The following is an 11,012-nucleotide window of genomic DNA, read 5'->3' as shown; positions in this document are numbered from 1 at the left end:
TTAATTTATTTTTCCAAAATTACCTTTATGTACGTATTCCTAAAACGTCATTTACTCCTCACACTTGAGAAGAGAAGTATCCCTAAAACGTCATTTACTCCTCACACTTGAGAAGAGAAGTAAGTGCTACTATAACTATGGTACAACATTTAATAAATAGTAGTTTAGTCACACTAATTAATTTTTATCTAGAATTTAATATTTTCTTAATGGGTGTGCCCAAAGTAAATTGATCATTTATTACGGACAAGAGGGAGTATAAGTTAAAATCTTTATAAAATATTATACTTTGCTTTTTCTCTCAACTGTCTTGTCTGAGTGTCTTTTATCTGTAAGTGCTCTAAACTGAGCTTAGCTAAAGGACTTTCCTTTTCCTTTTCCTTTTCCATTTCTTTTCTTTTTCATCACTTACTTTAATTTGCAGGCTTTTTTCAACTATCTCACTGATCTCTTCCTGCAAAAGATATACTTATAAAACTGTCCACAAAACTCTTTACAACAAAAAAACTTCTTTTTTTATGCTATCAAAAAACCAAACTTAATATCAAAGCCAAGAAAAAAACTGTCCCAAAAATGGACTTCAACATGAAGCAATGGAAAAACCAACAACAACAACAGCAGAATGAGTCAGAAGAAGAAATACAAACACAAATACCTTCTGCTAAATTACCAAGACTTGTTCTTGATCTTGACTCTTCTTTTTCACATTCTGCTTCTGATTCTGCTCTTCCTTTATTTATATCTGAACCTACTAAATTGTCAGCATATTCTCTTTCTTCAGATTCAACTTTCACTCCCACCAAATTTACAAGTAAGTAAAATACTAACAACCCCTTTAATTTGTCCATTTTTTTTTTCCTAAACTCATTTTCAAGAATATTATTTAGTTATACATTAGAATAATTTTTTGAATTTTTTTCGTTTCATGTTACTTTTTCAAGTGAAAATTTATTACCCCTCATTTTTTTAAGTGAAATTTATGTATAAACATAATTTTCTACTAAAATCTAAATATTATTTTTTAAAGAAAATTACATTTTTTTTTATGTCCAAACGCCTACAAAGGACCTGTTTGTCCATAGATGTTTTTCTTTTTTTAAGAACCATGTTTGTCCATGAAATTTTTGGAGATTTTTCAAAAACCAATAAATATTTTTTCAATTTTTTTTCCCACTCACATAAGTGCTTATATTTTGTCAGGTGAAATGCAGGTCCAAATACAGTATCAAATACCTTTTTTTTAACTTTAACTCTAAAATATTTCTGTAGTACTTTTTCAGATTTTTTTTTTAATGTCCAAACGCCTATTAATGCTCCTTTATTTCTGTTTTTTTTTGTGCAAGTTAAAAGTCTTGAATATTTTTATTGTTAAGGTAATATATCTATAATATTTTTTTTATTTGCTTGATTCTTAGGAATGGGAAGTAGTTATTTCAGTTTGGCACAGTGGCAAGAACTTGAATTGCAGGCTTTGATTTACAGACATATGTTAGCTGGTGCACCTGTTCCTCTTGAATTACTTCATCTTGTTAAGAAAAGTCTCATTAATTCTTCTCCTTATAATTACTTGCCTCAATCTTTTCAACAATATCACCACTATCAACAAGCTTGTAAGTAATTATCTCCCTTTTTCTTTTCAATTTAATGTCAAAATAGACTATACTACTACATACTAATTATTCATATATAGTTTGTATGTAGAAAGATCTGTATGTTGATGTTTTCCCTATTTTCTTGATTATTATTATTATTAGTAGTAGTAGTAAACTTTGTCCTCTTTCTTGTGCCGACGGTTTGTCGGAAACAACTTCTCCACTCCTTCGGAATAGGGGTAAGTTTTCCGTACACATTACCCTCCCTAGACCTCACTTGGGGGATTTCACCGGGTTGTTGTTGTTGTTGTTGTTATGACTGGGAGCCTCGGCGTGACTAGTAAAGTTGATACCATGGAGGTCAGGGATTCGAACTGTGAAATAGTCTCTTGCAGTGGAAAGTAAGGCTGCGTATGATAGACCTGGTTTGGCTCTTCCTTGCACCCCGCGTATAGCCGGAGTTTAATGCATCAGGCGGCCCTTTTTAAAAACTTTGAGAAATGAGTAATGCATGATGAATTTTTTTTTGTTGGTCAATATTTCACAGTCAATGAGCTCAATTGCTCTGCAATATTTTTATATACACCATCTCTGGGTATGCTGTTGTTGTTGTTGTTGTTATATACACCATTAGCTTAAGTTGCCTGTAATAACATACAACTGTTTATAACAAATACAGTCAGACCTCTTTATAACATCCTTATATAATAGCCATTCACTATAAAAATTAATTTTTTTTCGAACCGACTTTCATGTTATGTTATAATATATGTACTCTATAACAACACTTTATCATAACAACCAAAAAATATCGAATAAATAGGATTGTTATAGAAAGATTTGAGTGTACGGTCTAGAAAACTTCCTCTGTAGGTTACTAACAAATATTTTTTTTTATATGAAGTGGTACAATCAGGATATTGGGGAAGAACAGGCATGGATCCAGAGCCAGGGAGATGTAGGAGAACTGATGGGAAGAAATGGAGATGTTCGAGAGATGTTGTTAGTGGCCATAAATACTGTGAACGCCACGTGCACCGTGGCCGCAACCGTTCAAGAAAGCCTGTGGAAATCCCCACAACTGCCGCCCCATCTGGCGGTGTTAACACCGCCAACAATGACGGCGGTGAAGTCCTTAAAGTCAATAGTGGCCATGCTAGTGGTGCACCTCATTTTACTCTATCTGGAACTTCACCTTCCATTGATGTTCTTCACCTCAATCAAAGGTATACACTTTTTACCATTGAGTTTAAGTTATATGCACACGTATAATATTTTTACACATGAAGTTAAGTTGTAATAACATGTAATTATTGCTTATAATAAACATTATTGGAGAAAAAGTAAACAATTTGCTAATACATGTTAATTATACGAATAGTGTTGGAAAATTCGGATTGTCGGTATATATAACTTGAATTTTTTGAATATGTTGTGATTGTTACCTTGTGTTATTTCTTTGGAATTTTGTGCTTTTTTTTTTTCAATTTTATTAAGCAAAAGTACGATTACAGCATTGAACTCAACTTGTTTTGTAAAGGGTCAGGGTCCGTTTGGCCATAATTTTTTTTTTTCCGGAAATATATTGCTTTTTTTTTTCCTTCAAAATCAGTGTTTGGCCATGAAATTTTGAACTTCACTTTGAAGTTGAATTTCGAAATTTACCGAAAATTTGAAAAGTTCCAAAAAGCCGTTTTTCAAAATTTTCACTTCAAATTTCTCATAAAAATTCAAACACAGCTCGAAGATGTATTCATGTCCAAACACAACTCTAATTTTCAAATACCATTTTTATTTAAATTTTTTTTCATTTTTTCCGGAAATGTTACAATTCTTGTGTCCAAACGCCCACTAAATATCTATATTATTCCTTTCTTCCCCATCCTCTCCTTTTTCCCTACCACCTCTAAAGAAACATCTCATATTTACAATGGTTGATTTGATACTTGTCTCCTAAAAGGAAGAATATATAAATTAATACCTTGATCAAATGACTTTATCTACTTTAAATTCCATTATCACATTTTCCTATTGTTTCTTTCTAACTCATGGAGGGGTCCATTTACTGAATTTTTCTTGGATTTTTAGAATCTCATTTAAGATTGTTTGGTCCACTTTCAGTTTCATATTGGACCCCAAACCCCACCTTCTTGATTTTTTCCTGAAGTTTGCTTTGGCACAGGACTACTTTTTTGGTTGTGCATATTGAGTAGGACTCACCCCATCCACTTGTTCTGTGTCTCTGCACATATATAGGTCCCCATATGTACTAATGTTTTTGTGGCATTTAACATATTTAGCCGGTCGACTAAAAATAATTACAGCTGCTAGTCAAATATAAAAAAATATATATCTTGACTATGTATAAAAGATGTATATTATATGTATATTATATATTACTATATTAAAAATATAAATTTTCGGCTTTAATTTTGGAGGCGACGATACAGTGTAGATTTTCCATGTTTCATGTCTATCATGTCAGATTTATTATGAAGAGATATCTATTGTTATAAGTCTAACTTAACTTAATGGTGTAAAAATATATATACCGTCAATAACAACGACAACAATAACAACATACCCCGTGTATTCCCACAATGTGTGGTCTTGAGAGGATAATATATACGCAGACCTTACCCCTAGCTACAATAAACATAACTTAGAACTTTTATTTATTTTGTCTTTTGCTTGATTTGGGCTGGGCTAACATGATGTTTTGTAGGCCCTCAGAATGCATTAAGGAGCAAAAGGGCCCATTGGAAGCCCAAAATGATGTTACTGGGGATGGTAAATCCAGTGGCCAAATCCTTCGCTGCTTCTTTGATGATTGGCCTAGACAACTTCAAGAAGGTAACAATGCAAGAAGCAATGGTAGCTCTGTGTCTTCTGCTACCAACCTCTCCATTTCAATGCCCGGAAACCCCTCGTCCGACTTCTCGTTAAAGCTCTCAACCGGAGATAGACATAACTCTGGTGTTGGAGTCAGTAATGTTGAACGATCCCCGTGGGGAACGAACCAAGTGACATCGATGGGCGGACCACTAGCCGAGGCTTTAAGGTCATCGACGTCCAACTCGTCGCCAACGAGCGTTTTGCATCGGTTGCCGCGGGGCAGTGCATCGGAGGCTAGTTATGTTAGCACTTGAGTAAGCAAGTGCACTGTTGATTTTTCATGACAATGGTATTTTTGTACTCTTGTAAACTTCTTTTGGCTTGTTCTACTCTTCTGCATTGGGGCACCTAACAAAGCTGGTGCATGCAATGTGGAGTTTGTATTATTTTGGTTTCTGTAGGTGAAATCATGAATGCTTTGCTTTGCTTTGCTTATTTCTTTTACTTGAAGGGGAGTGTTGGAGCAACGGTAAATTTATCTCCATGTGACCTATAAGTCACGGGTTCGAGCCGTAAAAACAGCTACTAATGCTTTAATTAATGTAGGTTGTTCTACATTATCCCTTGGAGTGCAGCCCTTTTCCAAACCCTGCATGAATACGGGATGTCTTGTACATCGGACTGTCCTTTTTTGTGCACGTTGATTCCGTAATAGCTAAGTGTTACGATCATATTAGGAAGTTCTTGTATGTGCTTTATCCAGTAATTATACTATTCTCAATGACGATTAGGTGTTTCACTTGAGCTTGTCTCTTTCTTCCAAATTGCTGCAAGCAAAGTTAGTCTCATCAATTAAGCAATCATATCTTCCAAGTATTTCTTTTAAAGCAGACTAAAGTCCCCCGTATTAACCTCGAGTCCTATCCCTTGAACGACTTTGAGTAACGAGAAAATGACACGCTAAGTTTGATGGAAAGTTGCTTTGTCCAAAGACATCATTAAAAGAATGTGCAAAAGATCCAATCTTTTTCTGTGGTGACCTTAAAATTTATGCCTATTTGTATCTACAGTTCGCTAGCGAACGCGCCAGTTTATCATTAAGCGAGCAATGGCAAAAAAGCGAGGGAGTTGACTAACTTTGATAATCTTAGATGGTAAATTGGTAATGTGCAAAATCAACAAAATTTAGGCTCAAACCAACCACAGCAAATCTTTCAGTGGCTTAGACAAAATTTTTTTGTCAGACCAATCAATCGAATATTGATTAATACGTAATCGATCGAACACTACTTGAAAACGACTCTTCTACTCCGAAACGGATAATTCCAAATGTTCCTGAAAGTTCTTGCTCCCATTGGACCATTTGTATTTTTTGACACAATGTATGATGAATTCCCATGTACATACTTATTGGAGCTTTGGTGGGGCATTTAAGACTTGGGTTTTCTACTCAACAACAATCTGCCAGAATTTTAAAGTTTCCGATGTTGCGGAAGCCAAATGTATATAGTGTGAATAAGTCACAACTACTATACCAAAAATTATGACAACCACCAAATAATAAATAAATAAGACAATAAAGCAACAATAAAGAGAACACCAGAATTTACGAGGTTCGGCTAATTTTGCCTACTCCTCGGACACAACCAATATTTTATTCCACTCCAAAAATACAAGTGAAATAATACTAAAGAGAGAAGATACAAATGCCTTAAACAGATGAGAAGGCAAATGAGAGGTGTGTTTAAATCCTAAACATTAAGCCTTCTTTTATAGGGGGAAAATCCCCCCAACTTTTGTTTTCCCACCGATGTGGGACAAACATTTTGTCAAATTCAACAAATCTCCACCTTGGCAAAATTCCACATCTTCAATTTTCTCTCAATAACAAATTTGGTTGTGTCTTTCATCTTCAATCTTCAGTGTTCAACAATGTTGATCAAATCCAAACAATGTTGAAACTTGATCGCAGTCACCACCTTTGTCAGCATATCAGCAGGATTCTCCGTAGTATGAATTTTCTTCACTGTGACTCCACCTTCTTCTATGATTTCTCGTACAAAATGAATACCGAACATCAATGTGCTTCGTCCTTGCATGATAAACTTGGTTCTTCGCTAATTGAATAACACTTTGACTATCACAAAAAATTGTGATACCTTTTTGTTCAACACCAAGCTCCTTTAGCAATCCTTGAAGCCAAATTGCCTCTTTCACAGCCTCTGTAATAGCCATGTACTCTGCCTCTGTTGTAGACAAAGCAACTGTTGACTGCAAAGTAGACTTCCAACTAACTGGTGCCTTTGCAAAAGTAAACACATAACCAGTAGTTGATCTTCGTTTGTCCAGATCACCCGCAAAATCTGAGTCACAATATCCAACTACAGACTGATTGTCTTCCTGCTCAAAAACTAACCCGACATCTACAGTATTATGAATATACCGTAGAATCCACTTCACAGCTTGCCAATGCTCCTTCCCTGGATTGTGCATATATCTGCTAATAACTCCAACAGCTTGTGAAATGTCAGGCCTTGTGCAAACCATTGCATACATCAAGCTACCAACAGCATTTGCGTATGGTACCTTTGACATATACTTTCGTTCAACTTCATCCATTGGCGACATAGTAGTACTTAGCTTAAAATGGGAAGCAAGTGGAGTACTAACTGGCTTAGTCTTGTCATCTATGCCAAAACGTTGAAGTACTCTCTTCAAATATTCCTTTTGAGATAAACAGAGTTTCTTTGAACGTCTATCTCTAATTATCTCCATGCCAAGAATTTTCTTTGCCTCACCCAAATCCTTCATCTCGAACTCCTTCTTCAGTTGAATCTTCAACTTATCAATTTCTTCCAAATTCTTGGAAGCTATCAACATATCATCAACATATAGGAGAAGATATACAAAGGAACCATCTTTAAGCTTGTGCAAATACACACAATGATCGTATTTGCTTCTCTTGTACCCTTGCCGCAACATAAACTCGTCAAATCGCTTGTACCATTGTCTAGAAGATTGTTTCAATCCGTACAACGATTTTTCAAGTTTGCACACCATATTTTCTTTTCCAGCAACTTTGAATCCTTCTGGCTGAGTCATGTAGATTTCCTCCTCCAAGTTTCCATGTAAAAACGCAGTTTTTACATCCATCTGAACTAGTTCCAAATCCAATTGTGCTACCAAAGCCAACATAATTCTAATGGAGGAATGTTTTACAACTGGAGAAAACACTTCATTGTAATCAATTCCCTCCTTTTGAGCATATCCTTTGGCCACCAATCTTGCTTTGTAGCGAACATCTACTTGGTTAGGAAATCCTTCCTTCTTTGCAAATACCCATTTGCACCCAATTGCTTTCTTTCCCTTCGGGAGATTGGCCAATCTCCATGTATGATTCTGATGAAGGGACTGTATTTCATCATTCATGGCAATCCTCCACTTATCTTCTTCTGAACTTTGGACAACGTCTTTATAAGTAGTAGGAACATCATCAGCTACAATTGAGGTTGCACAAGCAACCGTCTCTATGAGACGAACAGGTTTCGTTATTGTTCTTTTTGTCCTGCTGGTTGCTATTGATTCAAGTTGTTGTTGAGGTTCCTGAGTTGGAATCTCCTCTACTGGCTCTCCTTCTAGAGGATAATCTTCATTTGTTTCCTCCTCTGCTTCTTGTGTAGGAAAAATAAATTTTCCCTCAAACTCCACCTGCTTAGAAGCACCTTCATTTTGTTTGGTATCTTCTGTTACCTTATTTACCATAGCAGATTCATCAAAGGTAACATCCCTGCTGAATATTACTTTCTTTGTCATAGGACACCATAAGCGATATCCTTTGACTCCAGAAGTAATTCCCATAAAAATAGCCTTCTTTGCCCTTGGATCCAATTTTGACTCCGTCACATGATAATATGCAGTTGAGCCAAACACGTGCAAAGAGTTATAATCTATAGCAGGTTTTCCATACCATTTTTCAAATGGTGTCTTGCCATTAATAGCAGCAGATGGTAAGCGATTAATGAGGTGGCATGCATATGTAATTGCCTCAGCCCAAAATTCTTTGCCCAAGCCAGCATTGGACAACATACACCGTACCTTCTCCAGCAAGGTCCGGTTCATACGTTCTGCCACTCCATTTTGTTGTGGTGTATGTCTAACAGTGAAGTGTCGGATGATGCCATCATTTTCACATACCTTATTGAAATGATCATTTTTGTATTCACCTCCATTGTCTGTGCGAATACACTTGATCCTCCTGCCTGTCTGATTCTCCACCATCGTCTTCCATTTGAGAAAAATTCCCAACACTTCATCTTTGCTCTTCATTGTATACACCCATACTCTTCGGGAAAAATCATCAACAAAGGTTACAAAATAGTGCTTCCCACCCAATGAAGGTGTTTTGGAAGGACCCCAAACATCAGAGTGTACATAATCCAAAATGCCTTTAGTATTATGGATCGCTGTACCAAATTTAACCCTTGTCTGTTTCCCTTTGACACAATGCTCACAAAACTCCAAGTTGCAAGCCTTTACTCCTTTTAACAATCCTTGATCTGATAGAGTTTTCAAGGATTTTCCTCCAGCATGTCCCAAGCGCATGTGCCATAGCTTGGTTGCTTCTGCCTCTTTGTCGTCACTGGATGTCACTGTCGCTGTCCCAATAACTGTACTGCCACGATAGCGGTACATATTATTATTCTTCCGATTAGCCTTCATTACCACTAGTGCACCGGAGCATACTCTCATCACTCCATTTTCTGCAATGATTTTGAACCCTTTTGATTCTAGGGCTCCCACAGAGATGAGATTCTTCTTCAAATCCGGTACATATCGAACATCTGTTAATGTTCTGATCATTCCATCATGGTTCCTTAATCGTATTGAACCAATGCCATATGAGGTAAGAGGGCTGTTATCCGCTGTGTGGATGACTCCATATTCTCCTTCTTGAAATTCCACAAACCAGTCCCTGTTGGGACACATATGATGGCTACAAGCCGAGTCCATCAACCATATGTCTGATGATGTTGATGACTCTGTTGTAACTAATGAGAAGTCTGAATCATCACAATCAGCTACATTTGAATCCATAATGGCCTTTCCATTATTATATTTGGCCTTATTCTTCAACTTCGGACAGTCTTTCTTCCAGTGCCCTTTTTCTCGACAAAAGGCACATTCATCTTTGCTGGGTCTGGATTTTGACTTGGATCTTCCCTTCTTTGTCCTCGTTTGATTTTGAGGACGACCCCTCACAAATAGTGCTTCTCCTTCTCCGCCCTTCTGTTTTTCTCGCTTTCTTTGTTCATAGCTGTACAAAGCCGAACAAACTTCTCTGAGAGAAACTTCGTCATTTCCATGGAGTAGAGTAGTTTCAAGGTGCTCGTACTCATCAGGAAGTGACGCCAACAACATCAAGGCCAAGTCACCATCATCATAAGTTGTATCCATATTTTGCAAATCTGTGACCAACTTATTGAAACTGGTGATATGTTCATTCATCGTGGTACCAGGAACATAGGTGAAGTGAAACAGTCTCTTCTTCATGTACAATTTATTTTGACTGTTTTTCTTCAAAAATTTATCCTCCAGTGCTTTCCATAATCTACTTGCAGAAGTTTCCTTTGTGTATGGATATTTCTGCTCTCTAGCAAGGTAGGATCGAATGGTACCGCAAGCAACACGATTGATAATTCTCCAATCTTCTTCTCCAATAGCATCTGGTCTCTTTTCTTCAATAGCAAGATCTAGCCCTTGTTGAAAAAGGACATCTAGAACCTCGCCTTGCCACATCCCAAAATGTCCGGACCCGTCAAATATTTCTACCGCAAATTTCGCATTTGACACAATTCTTGTCATAAGCGAAGATGCCAATGATGACGTATTGTTGACACTTGATGTAGATTCTTCTTGTTTATTGTCTCCCATCTTTGACACAAATATTATTTAATAGCTGACGACACAAATCAAGATTATTTCCTTTCTGGTGTGGAAGATCAGACTAAGCTGCAACCACAGAGCATACTAAGACAGAATCTTGACACAGTTACCAAGATAAATCTTTTCTGATGTGGAAGATCAGACTATGCTGCAACCACAGAGCATACTAAGACAGTACCTTGGCTCTGATACCAATTGTTGCGGAAGCCAAATGTATATAGTGTGAATAAGTCACAACTACTATACCAAAAATTATGACAACCACCAAATAATAAATAAATAAGACAATAAAGCAACAATAAAGAGAACACCAGAATTTACGAGGTTCGGCTAATTTTGCCTACTCCTCGGACACAACCAATATTTTATTCCACTCCAAAAATACAAGTGAAATAATACTAAAGAGAGAAGATACAAATGCCTTAAACAGATGAGAAGGCAAATGAGAGGTGTATTTAAATCCTAAACATTAAGCCTTCTTTTATAGGGGGAAAATCCCCCCAACTTTTGTTTTCCCACCGATGTGGGACAAACATTTTGTCAAATTCAACATCCGACAATAACATTGGAGCCAGCAAGTTGATAGCAAAACTTGGAAGGGGGAAAAAGGGATCTTTAAACAAAGAGCCGACCAGATTCACT

General features: G+C 36.6%; 1 protein-coding gene across 1 annotated transcript; it reads left to right on the top strand.

Moving 5' to 3' along the window:
• Positions 1-318: 318 nt before the first annotated feature.
• On the top strand, positions 319-4,937 carry LOC104232165 (growth-regulating factor 3-like). Its single transcript, XM_009785287.2, has 4 exons — positions 319-811; positions 1,416-1,610; positions 2,497-2,818; positions 4,318-4,937. Exons 1-4 carry the CDS (start codon positions 574-576, stop codon positions 4,739-4,741), a joined length of 1,179 nt encoding a protein of 392 aa, XP_009783589.1. The 5' UTR covers positions 319-573; the 3' UTR covers positions 4,742-4,937.
• Positions 4,938-11,012: the final 6,075 nt, after the last annotated feature.

The sequence above is a fragment of the Nicotiana sylvestris genome, chromosome 7 (assembly GCF_000393655.2).
Source record: "Nicotiana sylvestris chromosome 7, ASM39365v2, whole genome shotgun sequence".
Lineage (NCBI taxonomy): Eukaryota > Viridiplantae > Streptophyta > Magnoliopsida > Solanales > Solanaceae > Nicotiana > Nicotiana sylvestris.
This window is presented reverse-complemented; position numbering and strand designations above follow the sequence as displayed.

What these genes read in the sequence shown, in the direction of transcription:
- LOC104232165 (XM_009785287.2), top strand. Translation starts at nt 574, where the DNA reads ATGGACTTCAACATGAAGCAATGGAAAAACCAACAACAACAACAGCAG. An exon ending in CACTCCCACCAAATTTACAA is followed by an intron (nt 812 to 1,415) that starts GTAAGTAAAATA and finishes CTTGATTCTTAG; the next exon opens with GAATGGGAAGTAGTTATTTC. An exon ending in GTTCTTCACCTCAATCAAAG is followed by an intron (nt 2,819 to 4,317) that starts GTATACACTTTT and finishes GATGTTTTGTAG; the next exon opens with GCCCTCAGAATGCATTAAGG.